This window comes from Delphinus delphis, chromosome 7, assembly GCF_949987515.2.
Source record: "Delphinus delphis chromosome 7, mDelDel1.2, whole genome shotgun sequence".
In the NCBI taxonomy this organism is placed as follows: Eukaryota; Metazoa; Chordata; class Mammalia; order Artiodactyla; family Delphinidae; genus Delphinus; species Delphinus delphis.
The window spans coordinates 39,335,950-39,355,710 of record NC_082689.1 but is presented as its reverse complement, the minus strand read 5'-3'; the positions used below and the strand labels follow the sequence as shown (position 1 = coordinate 39,355,710).

The 19,761-nt window shown below is 37.4% G+C and overlaps 2 protein-coding genes across 3 annotated transcripts in view; one reads left to right on the top strand and one right to left on the bottom strand.

Annotated features, from left to right (window-relative positions):
• SLC39A10 (solute carrier family 39 member 10) overlaps positions 1-13,063 on the top strand; it is a 104,723-nt gene extending 91,660 nt beyond the window's left edge. For both annotated transcript variants that reach the window (XM_060016385.1, XM_060016384.1), the window contains exons 9-10: positions 4,482-4,672; positions 10,461-13,063. In XM_060016385.1, the coding sequence (XP_059872368.1) occupies positions 4,482-4,672; positions 10,461-10,619 (350 nt within the window). In that variant the 3' untranslated portion in view covers positions 10,620-13,063. The remainder of the gene's footprint in view (positions 1-4,481; positions 4,673-10,460) is intronic.
• A 343-nt stretch (positions 13,064-13,406) lies between these two features.
• The window catches only part of DNAH7 (dynein axonemal heavy chain 7), a 246,619-nt gene continuing 240,264 nt past the window's right edge, over positions 13,407-19,761 (bottom strand). Inside the window, exons 63-64 of the mRNA XM_060016382.1 lie at positions 15,884-15,987; positions 13,407-13,654 (exon numbers count right to left, since the gene is read on the bottom strand). Coding sequence (XP_059872365.1) covers positions 13,448-13,654; positions 15,884-15,987 — 311 coding nt within the window. The 3' untranslated portion in view covers positions 13,407-13,447. The remainder of the gene's footprint in view (positions 13,655-15,883; positions 15,988-19,761) is intronic.

Genomic DNA, 19,761 nt, shown 5'->3' with positions numbered 1-19,761 from the left:
TTGTGTGTTTAGGAATGTGATATGAAAAACCATGTGTACTTTTAAACCTTAAAACAGTATAGGCAGGTTCACTCTGAGGTGTGCAGAAATTGAAACCATCTGAAGAAATAGAGAACCCATATCTCTCATTTCATGTTTGCTGCAGGGTGTGGTAATGGATGAAATTACCTGATTTATTACTACTCTTTCTTCTATTTTTGCCAAACTTGTATAGCTGAATTTAAGTAAGTTGCAATATTATTTTGTTGCATTCTCTCCACTTTTTTCCACCCTTTCAGTAAGGAGCTGTATTTGAAACATTTGAAAAATAATTTGTAAGAAAACCTGTATAAGAATGTATAAAGGGGAAGTGAGGTTGAGGATAATCCAGAAGGGCAGATGATCCAAACTCTCTTCTTGACATTGAGTAATGTTTCAACTTCAAGGAAATAACATTTTGATAAATAAATGTAGCTATGTTATTAAGACTTCGCTTAGAGAGGCTATCTGTAATGCTGTCCATTTTTTCCTTTCCTCTCATGTGTACTGAGTTAAATAGAAATTAAAAATAAGATACTCATAATGTGCTGAATTGTCCAGGAAAAATTGAACATTCACTGTTTAGATTTATACATATGTATACATGCATTATTTAAGACAAAAAGAACCTTAAAATACTTAAAAAAATCTCAAGAGTTGATATTAACAGATACTGACATAATTATAACATTGGATCACATTAACAGCTTTGGCAAACACACCTCATTCTTTGTGCTAATGATATCCTTTGTCAGCAGAAAGGAAAGAATATTGACTTATCAAAAGATGAATAGATTTGCTTATTCAGTGTAAATTCCGACGTGGATATTCCTTTTGATTTATTTTTCAAATGTTTATACAGGTTCTTACTGAGAAGGGAAGGGTAGAAAAATATGCAGATAACTTTGAGGAATTATAACCTGAGATAGGACTAGGACAAAGATAGATTTTTAAATGAAATAATTCATCTTGATACAAGAACATCATATAAAAGTCATGTATATGCTAGCAATGAACAATTAGAAATTGAAATTTTTAAAAAGTACTGTTTTTGGGCTTCCCTGGTGGCGCAGTGGTTGAGAGTCCGCCTGCCGATGCAGGGGACACGGGTTCGTGCCCCAGTCCGGGAAGATCCCACATGCCGTGGAGCGGCTAGGCCCGTGAGCCATGGCCGCTGAGCCTGCGCGTCCGGAGCCTGTGCATCCGGAGCCTGTGCTCCGCAACGGGAGAGGCCACAACAGTGAGAGGCCCGCGCACCGCAAAAAAAAAAAAAAAAAAAAGTACTGTTCACAGTAACACCAAAAAACACAAACTACTTTGGTTAAATCTAACAAAATTACATAGAATCTGTATGCTGAAAACTACAATTTGCCAACAAAAGAAATCAAAGGAAACCTAAATGAAGATCTATTATAGGTTTATGGACCAGAAGACTCAGTATTTTTAATATACTAATTCTCTATATAGATTCATTACATTCCCAGTTAAAATCCCAGCAGGCTTTTTTGGAGATAAATGAGTTTTTTCCAAAAATTTTTATGGAAAGGGAAAGGAATGGCCAGAAGAATTTTGAAAATGTACACCAAAGTTGAATTTAAGACTTATTGTAAATCCACAATAATCAAAACAATTTATATTGGTTACAGAATAGGCACATAAATCAGTGGAACAGTATAGAATCCAAGAAAAATGCAGAGGAAATTCCATGTAGAAAGAATAGTTTGTTCAACAAATGTTGCTGCCATAATTGGATGTCTACTTGCAAAAAAATCCTCCCACCACAGACAAAAATTAACTCAAAATGGATCATTGATCTAAATGAAGAAAATTTAAATATAAAAGACTTTTAGAAGAAAACATAGGAGAAAATCTTTGTGTTTTTTGGATTAGGCAGGTTGTTCTTAGATACAATACCAAAAGCATGCTCCACTAAGGAAAAAAGTAAGAAAGTGGACTTCATAAAAAGTAAAAACTCTACACAAAAGACACTTAAACGAATGAAGAGACAAGCCACAGTCTGGGAATAAGTATTTGGAAAATAGTTATCTGACAAAAAACTTAGGATTTTTAAAGAATAGGAAAACCAACAATTCAACAACAACAAAAAATGGGTAAAAGACTTGAACAGGCATTTCACTAAAGAAGTTATACCGATAACAGATAAACACATGAGAATTCAGGTACTGGATTTGTCATTGTGGGCTGAAAAGGGTGGGGAGCAACCAGAACTCTCATAAATTGCTGCCAGAAATCCCACTCCTACGTATCTACATGCAAGAGATGAAGACTTTTGTTGACACAAAAATCTATTTATGAATGTATATAGTGGCTTTATTCATAATTGCCCCAAATTGGAAACAACCTAAACGTCTTTAAGCTGCTGAATGGGTAAATAAGCTATTGTTCATCTTTGGGATATCACTTAGCAGTAAAAAGCAGTGGTTTTCTGATATAAATTGTAACATGGATGAATCTTACACACATCATGCTAAGTGAAAAAAGTGTAGACTCAAAGGACTACATACTGTATGATTCAATTTATATGATGTTCTGGGAAAGGCAAAACTGTAGGGACACAAAGCAGATCAATGATTGCCTAGGATGGAGGGGCCTGAGGAAATTTGCGGGGGCAGGGGCAGGTCACGATGAAATAGTTCTATAGTTTGATGACGGTTATGGTTACACGGTATGTACTTTTGTCAAACCTCATAGGACACAAGGTCAAAAAAGGGGGGAATTGTGTATGTAAGTTACACCTTAATTTTTTAAAGTATTAACTAAATAATTCATCTTGAATCTTGACTAGTTAATTCATGCTGTTTGGTTGTTATTCAGGGGTGAAAGCAATCATCTTCCTACGCAGTAATGTCAGGGAAGGCATCAAAATTGATAGAGTTTTACCTGTGATATTTGGTTCATTGAGTATTCAGTAATGCTCCTTTTAAAATCCTATTTTGAAATTACAAAAGGAAACACTGTATTTTATAACCTAAAAGACACTTCTGTAGTCTCATTTTGTATTACCTAACTGCCTGCTTAATGAAATTGTCTCTTTAATACAACTGATGGGTGAATTATTAAAAATATGGTGAGGAAATTTGCAGAGGAAGAAGTTAGGGAACTGTTTCCTTAGAGGAGGCCGATGAAGAAAGGCCAGAGGAGCTTAAAACTCTAGGGGAGAGAAGAGGTAAAAGCTGACATTGAATCCAAGTCTCACCAGGAGAATTAAGTATTTAGGATCAGAGGGAAAAGATGTAGGAAGAATAGTATTAGATGGAAAACTGGAGAATGGCAGTTTAGAAGCCATTGGTAGATAATCTCCTTAGGTGTATTATCTTAACTTTCCCAAATAATGTTGCAGGATGTAGTTTGTAGCAATTCATTGAAACATGGAAAATAATGCCTTGCACTGATTTCTTTGTTGTTAACTTCTGCTTCTCTGTTGTAAATGAGAACCTTGTAATGATAACTTAAAAAAAACCCAACCCAGATCATGTACTTCTAGTCATGTAAGATCCCTTCTTAAGGGAAAGAAACAAGCCCCTGCCCCCCACATCAGTATTGCATATACTGAATGTTCAGTAATTGATTGGACATTGGCATATTTAGTAACAAAAGTTTAAAAAAAATTGTTATAATTAGTAAAACTATTGCTTTTGACCCTTTAGCTTAAAGACTATTAGTTCTAGCAGCATTTTGCCCTTCTAGTAATGTCTCTCTAAACAATATTTAATCCTTTCTTTACCTAGTGTTCCAGCTTTAGATGAGTAAGAAAAGTCTCTTTATTCTTTTTTTACATTTTTACGATTTTCATAATTAAGATTTAATTTTTCTTTTGGAATAAATAAAACATAAACAGCATACAGAGTCTGTTACCTCTGTTCTTTCTTAGCCCATTTCCCTTTGAAAAAAGGGCAGAGATCAGAGCAGAGAGCTCTATTTGCTGCTCACAAAAAGAGCAGTGGTGAAGTTCTTTTTTTTCTCATGTTTTTCTTGTGTTTTTTAAAGTTTTCATTTCACATTATCCAGTAAAATTGACCTTGCTTGTTGATGTACAGTTCTTTGAATTTTAACACATATATAGATTTGTGTCAGTGCTGCCACCATCAAGGGTAACAGTTCCATCACCTCAACAAACCCCCTCATGCGATCCCTTTATAGTCACATCCCTTTTCTGTCCTTGCCCCTTGGTGACCACTGAGTGTTCTCCATCACTATAGGTTTATCTTTTTCAGAATATCATATAAATGGAATCATGTATAACCTTTCAGACTGTCTTTCAGCATCATGCCTTTGAGATTCACCCAAGTTTTTGCATGTATTAAGGTTTAAGTAAAAAGTGAAATTTCATTATAAAGCTCTATCTTTTTTATGTCATTCTTAATTTTGTTTTTATTGGAGTTTTCCTGAATTTGTGTGTAAAATCCTGTGGTTCTAAAACTCACATTATGTCTTAACTGCAGGTGATTTTGCAGTTCTTCTTAAAGCAGGCATGACTGTAAAGCAAGCAATTGTATACAACCTCCTCTCTGCCATGATGGCTTACATAGGCATGCTCATAGGCACAGCTGTTGGTCAGTATGCCAATAACATCACACTCTGGATCTTTGCCATCACTGCAGGCATGTTCCTCTACGTAGCCTTGGTGGATATGGTAAGACGGCTTATTTTATATTTTTGTTGTTACACTAAATCTGTAAATAGAATGCAACTTCCAAAAATGGAAGAAATCTGGATGTAGTTTGAAAGACTAATAAATATAACCCATTTTAAAGACATGTGATATCTTAAATAAAGAAAAGACATTTAGGGCTTCCCTGGTGGCGCAGTGCTTGAGAGTCCACCTGCCGATGCAGGGGACATGGGTTCGTGCCCTGGTCCGGGAAGATCCCACATGCCGCGGAGCGGCTGGGCCCGTGAGCCATGGCCGCTGAGCCTGCGCGTCTGGAGCCTGTGCTCCGCAACGGGAGAGGCCGCAACAGTGAGAGGCCTGCGTACCACACACACACACACAAAAAGATAAAATTACAGAATTATTATACTACTTTGAAGGTTTTGTAATATTGGGGTGTAAATGTTTTTTTGTTGTTAACAAAGTAATTCTTCGAGCTTGCTTTATAGCAAACAAGAAGGAAATACTATACCTCCTTAGGTAAGCCAGTCTTCTGCAAGAAATGATGTATATTCCAAGAGATTTATGTAATTTCCCTTATTTCTAACTTCAGTTTAAAGTTAATAAATCTAAACACTAACAATTAATTTTACTTTAATATCCTAAATACGTTAGGCAGTGCGTTTGCAGAACTAACAATTTGGTTACTTTCTGTTTTTAACTAGATATTGTATTCACTTTTCTTTCTGGTGGGATCTGTTAGATAGTCTCATATCAAATTATATAACCTAAATTTTTAATGACTATTTATTATAGAAAGTTTAGAAAATAAGAAAAAATAAAAATTATTTATATTTTGTACCTAGAGGCAGCCATTTTCCCCCCCCCTCCGTAGGCCTCTAATACCTCATTTATTGTCCTCACGCTCAGCTGATGACCTTGCTTCCTATTTCATGTAGAACAGCGAAGCCACCAAGACCAGCTCCAACCAGCTCTCATCACCATTTCTACTCATTTCCCTGTATCGATGCCTGTTTAACGTCGTTCTTTTTACTATGAAGAAATGTTTATGTTCCTAGCTAGAGCCAGCTCCTTCAAACTTTTCCCTAGACCTTATCTATCCCCTCTCTCACTAACTCCCTTAAATTTCCCCCTCTTTTTCCTGCATCATTTGTTTTTCCCTCTCTGCTGGATCATTTCTGTCATCGTATAAACCTCATTACTTTTCCCATCTTAAAACGGTAGGGGAAAAGGATCTTTTTAAAATCCAGTTTCAGTTTTAGCTACCACCCTATTTATTACTCTCCTTCCCTGTTATAGCAAATCACCCGTTCTTGTTTTTTAATTCTCTTCTCTCATGAGTCTAGCTCATCAGGTTTTCTCCCTGACCGCTCTGCCATGTTACTTTGTCACATCTACCATTGACCACGACATTATTGCTCAGTCCACTGGTCACTTACCCTGCCCATCTTCATTTCCCTTGTCCTAACAGCAGCATTTGGCTGTTGACCATTCTCTTCTCTTTGGGATGCCTCCAGGTCCGTTGGCTTCTCTACCACCACCACTTCCTGGCTTCCCACCTTTCTAGCTTTCTTAGTCTTTTGCTGGATCTTCTTCTCTTCCCTTACCCCTGAATGTTGGTGAAAGGCCTCTAAGTAATCTTATCTAGTCTCATGGCTTTAAATATTTATTGGCTGATAATTCCTAAGTTCACATCTTTAGCCCAGGCCTTTTCCTTAACTCCAGATTAGCCTGCCTACCTGCTTACCTGAATATCTAAAAGGTGTTGCCTACTTAATATGTTCAGAAACTAGCTCTTGATATTTGCCAACCCTGCTCCTTGCACCAGCACCACCTATAGAATCCCACATCTATTAATAATAACTTTATTCTTCTGGTTGTGCAGATCAAAACCCTGAGTATCATTCTTTGACTCCCCTCTTTCTGTCCTTCCCACATCTGCTGAGGGCTCCCATCTCCTCATCACCTCCACTGCACTCTCACTTCAGCCACCATCATCTTTCTCTTTCTAACTGTTCTCCCTGCTTCTGCCCTTGCCCTGTCCACCACACTCTGTATCTACAACGCACCTTGGGAGATTTGTGTGTGTGTGATCCTTGTAAGATTAGATCATGTCACTTGTGAGCTTCAGATCCCTCCATGGTTTTCCATCTCATTCAGAGTAGAAGCACAAAGTTCTTCTTTTGACCTTCAGGGTTTTTAATCCTCCTGAGCATTTCTTCTCCCTTTCCATCCCTAACTTTCCTAACCTTACCTCACCTCCTCTCCCTCTCCTCTACGAGGCACACTGTGCCTCAGGCCCTGGTTCCTGCTGGTCACTCCTGTGGGATATCTTGCAGACATTCTCCTGGCTAGCTCCCTCACTTCTTGAGGCATCCTATCTAAAATTTCAGTCTCTGCACCAACATTTCACATCTTCTATTCCTACTTTACTTTTTGTTCCTTTGCACTTGTATCTCAATCTACTAATAACACATTAAACATTTATTGAGCTCATTGTGTGTCCCACTATGATATCAGTTCTGGGAAGGCAGGCGTTTTTGTCATATTTCATTTACTGCTGGAGATGCAGTTCATAATTAGTTGAATAAAGAATGAATGAGCTAATTCTTACATTAGAGAGCTAAAAGTTTAAAAAGAACCAGAGAGTCATTACAGTAAGGATTTATATTCTAATGAAGAAGAAAAGCAGCCATTAATTATAATTCTTTGGATACGTGTTATGATAGAGTGGTGCAACATGTTTGTGGAACTACAGAGGGAGGCTGGCTAAAAAATTGGGTAATAAAATTAGGGAAGTTTTTCTGGAATAGGAAATTTGAGCCAAGTCTTAAAGAAGGTAAAAGAGTTTATCGGAAGCAAGAGGAAAGGGCATATAAGAAAACAGAATAATAAACAGCATCATTCTTTGACCAGTGAGTCTACTCCTGGGACTGTATTCTGAGGAAATAAAGTAAAATGATTACTGCTAATAAAACAAGCAAGCAAATAAATAAAAATAAAACCATATGAAAATGTTCTTTGCAGAGTAGTTATAATGTCACAATTGGAAACACCTAAATATTCTAGAAGACAGGGACAAACTATCCACATGTATTTTAGGGTTCATTTAGGAAATAGATAATATATCTACAGTGTCATTAATTAGGTAGTTGGTGATCGGATCATGAGTCACACAACATGCCATGTTAAAAAGATTAGAGCTTATCTTGTAAATTTTGGGGGACCATTAAAAGGTTTAAGCAACAATGACATCTCATTTTTATTTTACAAAGACCACTTTGGCTATAAGGGGGAAGTTTTTATTGATGTAGAGTCATTCAGTAAGATAGCAACAGTACCAGAAGTTTTAGTACCTTTAGGATACCCAGTTGGAAGCATCTGGTTTTTAGGGGGCTTTGGATAGCACCTGTTTATCAACCAATCTGGAGCATTGTTGCATGTTAACTGTGGTCATAGAGGTAGGTACTGGCTGGCTCTTAGCTGTGGTTATGACAGACAACATTGGTGTTGGCATTCAGGATAGAATTGAAGCACTGTGGTGCCTCTTCTTGTTGGTATGTGCACATATCTAGAGGGGATATTTCTGTGAAACATACAATGTTTATGCTTAAATATTAAGGAAAGTTAGAACTGAAAGTTTTTGTAACTATAAAAACTTGGGGAAAAACGTAATAAAATAGTCTTCTTACTAAAACCATAGGTAGGAACTGGCCAGTTTTAGTCTTAATCCAGGGGTTGGCAAGGGACAGATAGTAAATATTTAAGCTTGTGGACCATATAGTCTCTGTCACAATTATTCAGCTTTGACATTTGTAATGGTCTCTGTCACAACTACTTAATTCTGCTGGATAAGAACAGTAACCTCCATTAGCGTACACTACTGCCGTAGACTTCTAAACAGAATAGGTGACCAGCATGAAGTACTTCTTAAATAGGACCCTCAGGTGATTGTTAAATATACTGTAGCACTGTCAGAGCATGGAAGTTGGATTAATTGTACTCATTATTTAATAATGATTAAGGACGTTTCTTCCTAGGCAGGCGTTATGTACTTAACGCTACATTTCTCCTCCCTAAACCCCAAAGCACCAAGATATTGTTTGGAGTAAAGCTTAGTGTCCAATAGAGAGTAGCATATCAATGTCATCTTTCTGTAGATATTCACTGCAAACTTGAAAAAAAACAGAAAAGTGAACATGAAAATTGGAAATAGTTCTTTTGCAATTTTGATTAGGTTTGGGTGGGAAGAATTTATGCTTATAATCACATACATTCCATCTTCAGCAAATCTCATTTCTGTAGACACGTTAAAGATTTAAGTTTTATACTTTGAACTATGGATTTATTTAAAAAATTTTTTTTAATTTATATTTTGTCTGTGTTGGGTCTTCATTGCTGTGCGCAGGCTTTCTCTGGTTGTGGCGAGTGGGGGGCTACTCTTCGTTGCAGTGCGTGGGCTTCTCATTGCAGTGGCTTCTCTTGTTGCAGAGCATGGGCTTTAGGCGCATGGGCTTCAGTAGTTGCAGTATGTGGGCTTCAGTAGTGGCTCGCGGGCTCTAGAGCGCAGGCTCAGTAGTTGTAGCGCACAGGCTTAGTTGTTCCACGGCATGTGGGATCTTCCCGGACCAGGGATCGAACCCATGTTCCCTGCATTGGTAGGCGGATTCTTAACCACTGCACCACCATGGAAGTCCCTGAACTATGTCTTTTTTTTTTTTTTTTAATAAATTTAATTTAGTTATTTTCGGCTGGATTGGGTCTTCGTTGCTTGCAGGTCTTCTCTAGTTGCGGCGAGCGGGGGCTATTCTTCGTTGCAGTGCGCGGACTTCTCATTGTGGTAGCTTCTCTTTGTTGAGGAGCACAGGCCCTAGGCGTGCGGGCTTCACTTGTTGTGGCATGCAGGCTCAGTAGTTGTAGCTAGCGGGCTCTAGAGCACAGGCTCAGTAGTTGTGGCACACGGGCTTAGTTGCTCCGCAGCATGTGGGATCTTCCCGGACGAGGGCTCAAACCCGTGTCCCCTGCATTGGCAGGCAGATTCTTAACCACTGCACCACCAGGGAAGTCCCTGGATTATTTTTAAATGTAATATATGCTTGTGCTTTAGAAGTTGAGTTGTACTTTTCAATGCACTGTGCCTTTGAAGATATTGGAAACTTTAAAATTTTAAAAATTTTATCACTTACGAGAATAGAGTACACTGTGATGGCAGTGTGCTTAACTTGGTAGTTCTGCTGTGTAGCCTTGATATACTATTTTCTGTGTCTGTTGTCGGAAGGAAAATAATGGCTTTTAAGGGCATAGAGATACCAATTTTGGAATTGTCTGTTAATGTGTACCCTTGATGAAATGTGCAGTTGGAAATGAGAATTTTAGATGGAAAAGGGTGAAGAAATGATACAATTTTGAATGAACTATCCCCCAAAGGAATCTTACTTTCTCAGTGAGCTTAAGACAGATCAGTAAATGTGGGAGTTGTGGTGTTTTCTGAGAGTCTTATTTGCAACAGTAACTTGTCTTATACTTTAGCATAAATGTCAGTGGACAGTAACTTTAAAAAAGTGACTAGTACATATATTATGTGCATTTGTTGGGGGATGAGGAGGGTACAGATACAGTGTTTACTTAGTACACAGCTAGAGCATAAAATTTCTTAGTGTTTGACTAAAATATGTGTTATGGTTAACATTGTTTCAATAAAATAGTTATTAGTAGTTGTGCTTTAGTCACTAGTTTTCTTAAGTAGGAAAATGTAAAAAAAAAAAAATGAGCAAAATATTATACAAAATTGCTTTAAAATATTTTTTAGCTTCCAGAAATGTTGCATGGTGATGGTGACAATGAAGAACATGGCTTCTGTCCAGTGGGGCAATTCATTCTTCAGAATTTAGGATTGCTGTTTGGATTTGCCATCATGCTGGTAATTGCCCTCTATGAAGACAAAATTGTGTTTGACCTCCAGTTTTGACCATTCCCAGCAATCACTGCTGATTACAAGAATGTTACCATGCAGCTTTGCATCTGTTCCTTGTACTGTAAGCACATTGCTCAAAGAAAAGTCAGTGGCTTGCACTACTTACAAGTTCACAGATTTGAGCCTGACCACAAAGACCGGTGCTCAGTACTGTTTTCCCTGCATGAAGGGGTCTTTTAGAAATATAAAGCTTGTGATAAAGAAAGGAGAAAACGGGACTCTGTGAACCGATGTTGATATAGGTTTGATTAAGACTTTTTAAAAAAATAATCATATAAAACACTAAAGTAGTCTCTTTATTAGTAGAAACTTCTGTGGCTATGCAGAAATAGAAATTGAACCAAAAAAAAATCCCTTAAACTTTAAAAATATTTTAAATGGACTTTGGGAAGACTTTTCTTTGTGCTAAAAATGAATTGTATTGTCCTTTAATTCAGCTCCATGTATACATGTGGTAATAGGGATCAACTTGACACAGCTTTGAATCTGCAGAAAGTAGACTATAGCACCTAGAAGAAAGCTCAGGCTGCATTAGAATATGGATTTAGCATTGGGAAAAGCCCTTATTCTTGAATCTAGAGTTACTATTTTTGTATATATTTGCATAGGATTTAAACTTGCAGCCTAAACTACTGAAATTTGTGATTGTACATTTGTGTGAGCTTCAGTTTAATGAAAGATTCATAATGGTTCTTTTATTAATATTATACTTGGTGTTTGGGTTTGTTTGTTTTTTTTAAACTTTTGTTTTTGTCTTGGGTTTTTTGGTGGGGGTAAGGGGTTGGAGCATGTGGTAAAATGTTTTTTCCTTAAAATTGTAACCCTTTAGAAAATGTCAGTGAAATGAAGAACCCAAACATGGTCTAAATATTCAGATTTCCTTTAGTTATTTGGGAAATTTAAGTTTTAAATGCACGTAGTGCTCTACCAGTTTGGCATTGGAACCTAGAGCACATGCGCTGGCTGGAGGTAATGTTGTAAGGCGGCAAGTTTACCGTGTCCATAATCTGTACGTGGAGTGTCAAAACGGATATGAGGATGATCTCCATTGATGCCATGGCTCTCATGGCACCAGGTAACTTGGAAGATGCATTTAAGTTCAGTAACTCAGCTGAAATCACATGATCATTTTGTGCCAAGATATGCTGTTGGTGCCTGATAGGAATTAGTCTCTTTTTTTTAGGTACCCTGTTCTCCTGCCATAAATTGTGAATGATTTGTGAGAAATGCAAGCCATGTTTATCCTGAATTTTGACCTAATAATTTGTAGTATTAATCATATGCATGTAGCTCTCTGTGTGCCACATGGTCTTCATTTATGCCAGGTAAACTGTATTTGAACTACGTGCAGGCAGCTTTGTTTTAATCTGCTTGGCTACCTGTGTGGCTGCTTTAAAAATCTTATTGTTCAGATATTTAAGAGCCAAACTCGTTCCATTCCATTTGAAATGTATTCATTTAGTCCTCCTCCTTTCCCCAGTTCCTTTCCTCTTACTCCGTGAACTTTAAAACAAAAAACAAAACTGAAAGCAGCACATGCATTCAGGTATTAAGAGTGTTGCCAGTATTTCTTCTTTATGCGGTAAAGCAAGGGAGCTTATTAGATGGTATTTCCTTAATTTATGCCTGAATTTGAAAAATTATTTCTGGCTTTCTCCATGGCCTCCTGTGACAAGTAGGAGTTTTATACGTAGATCACTTTCAGCACTGGGCACTGAATTAGGACAGTCCTCATCTCATTGCTTGGCCCCTCAAGCAACCTAGCTCAAAGGTGCTGATATTTTATTTAGCACTGCCAACTTGAAGTAATTCAAATATCTTGCTTTCTGAACCAAGATATATTTATAGTTCATTTTGGGGTTTTTAATGCCCAAGGAGGATTCTGCATTCCAGCATTAAGTCTGCTTATTTTTAAAACTTTTATGAAAAGCAACAGCTGGAATATACTCCCAGACTTAAAAAGAAATACCTGATTTAAAGCAAATAGGTTATGCTGAAGTATATAAAAGTTTTATATCCTCTCAAAACCGCTATTATCTTTATTTGCTAGATTTCTTTAAACTTTTAAGAGGGCTGTAACAGTTGCTGCTAGTGTTTTGTTTAGGGTTCCACCAGTATTTAGTTTTCACATCATCCTAATGTATAGTTTCAAGTCTTACTAGACAATCTGAATTCCACTACATTTCTCTTTGGCTCCAACATTCCCTTTAGCTTGACCAGTCTAATTTAACATGTGTTTGTTGGAGGTCATTAATGTTACTTGTACAATGCTGTCACTGTGTGACATCCATATGAATTTTGGTGTATATCACATTGCATTCAATCAGCTGTGATTATGCTTAGAAATACTATAGTAAGTAGATGCAGTGTGAATTTATTCCATTAACAGTAAGTCAGTGGCTTAAATGTGATTATGGTCCTGCAAGGTGATACTTGCTAAAATATCTAAACTTTTTTTTTATTGTAACTGAATCATTTTTTAAAAATTTATAAAGCTGGAAATGATCAAATGCTGTTTTTTTTTCATTGTCAACAGTGGTGTGTCATTTTATGTATGTTCCTAATGCTTATGGAACGCTCCCAAAATAAAGTTATTCAAAAAGAGCAAATATACCAGTGTGTTTTGTTTAGTCTTTATGTTAGATTCCTTACACTGAAGTATGAATCATTTTAAATATAGGCTGCATTTGCACATAAATGAATTTATAATTAAGTATAACTAATCAAATTGATTTAAACCAAATAACTTCTTTCAAAAGTAAAATATAATTTCTACTCAACCATCTAACAAGAAATAGGAACAGCGAAATGATACCTTCTAATTATGAATTAAGTTGACATAACAATGCTACACCCCGTCCGATCCAGTGCTCCTTGGGTTGGTCAGAGGGAAGAGTCATGGCAATCACAAAATTTGTAGAATGGCCAGTGGTGGACAACGTTCCTCTCCGCTCACTTGTCTTATACAATGGGGCAGTATAACTTGGTTGTTCTGGTATATCTACCCTCTTACAAGGCTTTAGCCACATCTAGAAGAAAGTAGACAAAATTTAAGTCAAGGCTGTTGTTATATTTACATATAATTGAACCTAATATGGAATCGTTGGCATAAAGTTTTAGTTATGTCTGCAGATTTCTATGGGCTAAATCGATTTTATCTTTGTCAGCAGTGCTGCCATTGCTCAAAACATTCTTCTTTTAGAGCTCTCAGAGCTATCTTCAGGGCCAGTGTATACGAAGCTAAATGAGAAAAGAGTCATTTCCACCTACTCTCTGAAAAAGCATACTATCCATTGTTTATTCATCATCTCCCTACCATACCTACCTGAGGATGACCTTTGGTGCTTACAATAATAAAATCAGGTATACTTTTTCAAAGGTTTATCTGCCACCACTGATACTCAAAATCATGTTGCTTTATTAAAGGCCAATCCCAGAATATTCTGAAAGGATTTTTATCAGTGATTGTAGAACGAGATCACCTCCCCATGTTACGTGGCTATTTTAAAGGGCCTATTATGTATATTGTGCTGTTTAAAACATAGTTGCCTTTATAACTACACTACAACCACGTTATTCTTAGAGGGTCATTAGCCAAGTTCCTAGAATGTTAAGCATAGTTGAACCTCACCAATCTCAATAAGATTTTAGGGCAAGTTGATCTCTGAATATAAGAGTAAAGAACAAACTGTCATCAGAAAGGTGAAACAATGGTTTTAAAACTCGAATTCCTTTTTCCAGTAGTAATAATAGCAATACTTGAGGTGATAAGTCTCAACAGCCCCACTGTTTGGAGCCCTTTTTCTGGTTTCTCAGGTTTAAGCACAAATTGTATGAAGGAGCTAATTAATAAGGGTGCTAGTCTCTCTCCCACATAACTGTGGAGATCCATAAAGCAGTTTTTCAGATATCATTAAATACAAGGACTTGCAACACTCAAGTTGGACGTATTTCAACTAAGTGGATTTTTTTAATGAGAATTTTTCTTACTAAATGACTTCCTTTTTTGGGAGAATTATCCACGTATAAAATGCTTCTATTCACCGCAAACTTAAGAGTTTCCATATGAAAGAAAAAAATGGATCCAAATCAACTTCTGAAATTGCAAACATTTGCCCTTGTGACTTTCAATTTGGGTCCCGTATTTGAAACTTTCTCTGCCCACAGTATCTTGGTATATATGGTAGGTTTCTTGCAATTGGCTGTCAGCTGGTCCCTCACTGTACCTGTTAGAGCCGCTCTGAAGGATTATTGCCTTTGAGTAGCTCCCAGTGTCCCACAAACAGAATTCATGTAAAATTCAGCCTATATTTTATCATTATCCCAGACCAACCCTTCAAATTGTGTGAAAATCTATCTAGTCATCTTCTCATGATGCAGTAACAGAAACTTAGTATTTATATAGCTTAGTATGCCCATGCTGAAGATGGGTCCTAGAAAAAAAAATTTTTATGTGTATGGTTTTCATATAATAATCTTTTAATCTGCAAGTTTCACATTTTTAGGTCAAGGTATATGTAAGAAAAAAAAAATCATAAACATATGTATGTGTGTGGTTGTGGATATATGTATACAGTCAATCCTCATTATTCCTGGATTCTGTATTTGCAAATTTGCCTATCACTAAAATTTAGTCCTAATCCTAATGTCAATATTCTGCACTTTCATAGTCATTCACAGGCATTCTCAGAGCAGCAAAAAATGAGTCACCAGCAACCATGTTCCCAACTGAGATTGAACCTGGTGACATTCTGCCTTCTTGTTTCAATTCTCGTAACTATAAACAAGTATCCTTTTGATGGTTTATTTAATGCCAAGGTTTTTGCATTTTTGTGTTTTTTGTTGGCGATTTCGCTGTTTAAAATGGCCCTTAAGTGTAGCGCTGAGGTGCTGTCTAGTGTTCCTAAATGCAAGAAGGCTGAGATATGCCTTATAGAGAAAACACTATAAGCTTTGTTCAGGCGTGAGTTACAGTCCATGAGTTCAGTGTGAATGAATCAACAGTATATATTAAGTAAGGTATCTTTAAACAGAAACACAAATAAAACAAGGTTATATATTGATCAAGTAACAAAAATGTGACCACAGGATCACAGAAACTTAACCTTATATTTCGCCTAGGAGTTCAGTATTCACTAATTCAATGTTGGAAGCAAGCTTATAGAACACTACTACTGTGAATAACAAGAGTTGACAGAATATGTGTATGTTTGTGTATAAAATAGCCTCCCATGTATATATCATTAAAAAATACTAACCACAGGCACTGTATCATAAAGAATTTTGGGATGTGATTCTGCAAGTTTCTTGATCTTTCTATTCCAGGAAGCTCCATCCAGAAATAGTCCATGAATGAAAACACCTAAATATAAAAGAAGCAGGTTAATACGAGACTTTACATATGCATATTGATTGAGTTCTGCAGCTGAAATTCCTGCCGGTGAATGCTGTGCAGGTGATACTAGGTCAGCAAATGAAGGCCTGCTTTAAATGAAGGCAATGTTCTAAGTTTGTGTTAACATTCTTACTTCAAGAATAGCTATACTTTGCCTAGTCAATTAATTCAGTAAAATTAGATGTGGAAGACGAAAAGAGGAAAGGAATTTTAAATTAGTCTATGTGAAGTTCTCTGGGCAAATGCTATCAGGTTTATATTTTAACTGACCAATGAGTATAATGTTGTTAAGAGTCCACAAAATCTACAAGAAAAGGTCTTAAGGTAATTGTAGGGATCCAGTGGATTCTAGGCAGCATGTGAACAAAATACCCTTCTGCTGATGTCTAATGTCCTGAGAGTTAAATTTCTCCTCCCCTTTTAGAATCTATCCAAGGCCACGCCTCAATCTGTATGCAAGAACACATGGATGAACTCCCTCCAGAATGCAATATCATACACGAACAGCTGAAGAACACAAATTAAGGGATCACATGCCCTGGCTATCCACTTATGTAAAAGCCTCATGAATTGAATATGGGTATCTGCACATGAAAATATTCATTGTAATTGTTGCACAGATATGAAGAGAAGCAATGAGGAACTTAGGAAGACTTAGGTTTTATCTCTTAATGTGCTGTGTGACCTTGAACAATTCATTTAACTTTAGACCTGTTTTTTATCCAGAGGACAACTGGAAAATATTTGTAAAACAATAATGCCTGCTTTGTCTACCTTGTAGAGTTAGAATCAAATCAGCTATACTGGTGAAAGCGCTCTGTAAAAGTAGGATATAAAAATCTACTTGGGCAGTGCTGTCCAATAGGACTTTCTCCAGTGATGGAAATATTTTATATCTGTGCTTTCCATTCATATTTAGCTATTAAACACCTAAAACGTGGCTGGTGGGACTGAGGGATTGAATTTTATTTAATTTTGGTTATAAATTTAAAAGGCCACATGGGGATAGCCCAGTGATGGATGTTAAGGGAAGACTTAACCTTTTCTTCTCTCCAGGTTTTAACTGACAGAAAGCATAGTTGGAATAAAATGTCAACTACTGGCAAAGCACTTGTCCAATAAATTCCCAAGTATCACTCTAGTAAAGCTGAATTACAAAATGCATCTTGAGCCTGGGGCCAGGTGGGGGGTGGACCTGCCTGCAGGAGCAAGAGAGGTCTGCAAGCACATCCTACATGCTAATGTCTCCAGCCAGATCTAAGCCCACTGGCCAGTCACAATAATAGATGGGAACAGAGAAAGTAGAGGAGACCCTACAGACAGGTCCCAGAGAGCCATTTAATACCCTGGCCTTGCTGACTTGTAAGCACAGTCCAGTAAATCTCTGACTCTAAGCAATAGGATGATCTATTCCTTACGTGGGAAAGATTATGTCAGAGAGAGTAAAGAGAAGAGTTCATTTCAACACGTAAGAAAAGTGGCAGTAGGGATAAAAGTTCCCTCCTACCTAACAACAATTTTATAAGAAATGTGATAGGGACAATCAAATACGTTTTTGTTTCTCATGGTCAATAAGGGCCTTATGGAAAACACAAAATACAAGATGACAGGAGATACTAACTGGGTCCTGTTTCACAGGTGCTCCTGCTCTGTGTCACACCTTTGCCTCTGTGAGCCATGGTCAGCACAGGGTGGTGGCCACAGCATCCCCAGGCCCTCTCGTTCACTCCTTCCTGTCCCCTTCCTGCTTTGTAGTGCTCTCCCTGTTGATGACTGAGTCACCCTGTAGTGCCCAGTAGTTCAGATAAGATGAATCTTAGGCAAACACATCTAGATATATGACACTAACACTAGATAGATTTACAATGGCATTGTGGCCACTTTAAAAGTCACTTTAAGAGTGAGTAGCTGGGGCTTCCCTGGTGGCGCAGTGGTTGAGAGTCTGCCTGCTAATGCAGGGGACACGGGTTCGAGCCCTGGTCTGGGAGGATCCCACATGCCGCGGAGCAACTAGGCCCGTGAGCCACAACTACTGATCCTGCGCGTCTGGAGCTCCTCAACGAGAGAGGCTGCGATAGTGAGAGGCCCGCGCATCGTGATGAAGAGTGGCCCCTGCTTGCCACAACTAGAGATAGCCCTCACACAGAAATGAAGACCCAACACAGCAAAAATAAATTAATAAACTCCTACCCCCAACATCTAAAAAAAAAAATAATAATAATGCTCAACTCAATACAGAATATTGTATTGAGTTGGCTATAGAACCACCAACTTAAAAAAAAAAAAAAAAGAGTAGCTTTTCTCATGACCCCAAAATACACAACACCCCACAAAAGACCCGGAATAACCAAAGCAATCTTGAGAAAGAAAAACAGAGCTGGAGGAATCAGGCTCCCTGGCTCAGACTATACTACAAAGCTACAGGCATCAAAACAGTGTGGTACTGAAACAAAAACAAATAGATCAATGGAACAGGATAGAAAGCCCAGAAATAAACTCACGCACCTATGGTCAATCTACGATAAAGGAGGCAAGATTATACAATGGAGAAAAGACAGTCTCTTCAATAAATGCTGCTGGGAAAACTGGACAGCTACATGTAAAAAATGAAATTAAAACACTTTAATACCATATGCAACAATAAACTCATAATGGATTAAAGATCTAAATGTAATACCAGATGCTATAAAACTCTTAGTGGAAAACATAGGCAGAACACTCTATGACATAAATCACAGCAAGATCTTTTTCAATTTGTCTCCAAGAGTAATGGAAATAAAAACAAAAATAAACCAGTGGGACCTAATTAAATTCAAAAGTTTTGCACAGCAAAGGAAACCATAAAACGAAAAGACAACCCACAGAATGGGAGAAAATATTTGCAAACGATGTGACTGACAAAGGATTAGTCTCCAAAATTTACAAGGAGCTTATGCGGCTCAATATCATAAAAACAAACAACCCAATCAAAAAATGGGCAGAAGAACTAAATAGACATTTCTCCAAAGAAGGCATACAGATAGCCAAGAGGCACATGAAAAAATATTCAACCTTGCTAATTATTAGAGAAATGCAAATCAAAACTACAATGAGATATCACCTCACACCAGTCAGAATGACCATCATCAAAAAATCTACAAACAATAAATGCTGGAGAGTGTGGAGAAAAAGGAACCCCCCTGCACTGCTGGTGGGAATGTAAATTGATACAGCCACTATGGAGAACAGTATGGAGGTTACTTAAAAAACTAAAAATAGAGCTACCATATGGTCCAGCAATCGCACTCCTAGGCATATATCCAGAGAAAAACATGGTTTGAAAGTATACATGCACCCCAATGTTCACTGCAGCACTGTTTACAAAAGCCAAGACATGGAAGCAACCTAAATGTCCATCAACAGATGAATGTGGTACATATAAACACTAGAATATTACTCAGCCACTAAAAAGAATGAAATAATGCCATTTGCAGCAACATGTATGGAGCTGGAGATTATCATTCTAAGTGAAGTAAGTCAGACAAATATCGTATGATATCACTTATATGTGAAATCTATTAAAAAATGATACAAATGAACTTATTTACAAAACAGAAACAGTCTCACAGACTTAAGAGAATGAACTTATGGTTACTGGGGGGAGAAGGGTGGGGGAGGAGGGATAGACTGAGAGTTTGGGAATGGCGTGTACACACTGCTATATTTAAAGTAGATAACCAACAAGGACCTACTATACAGCAC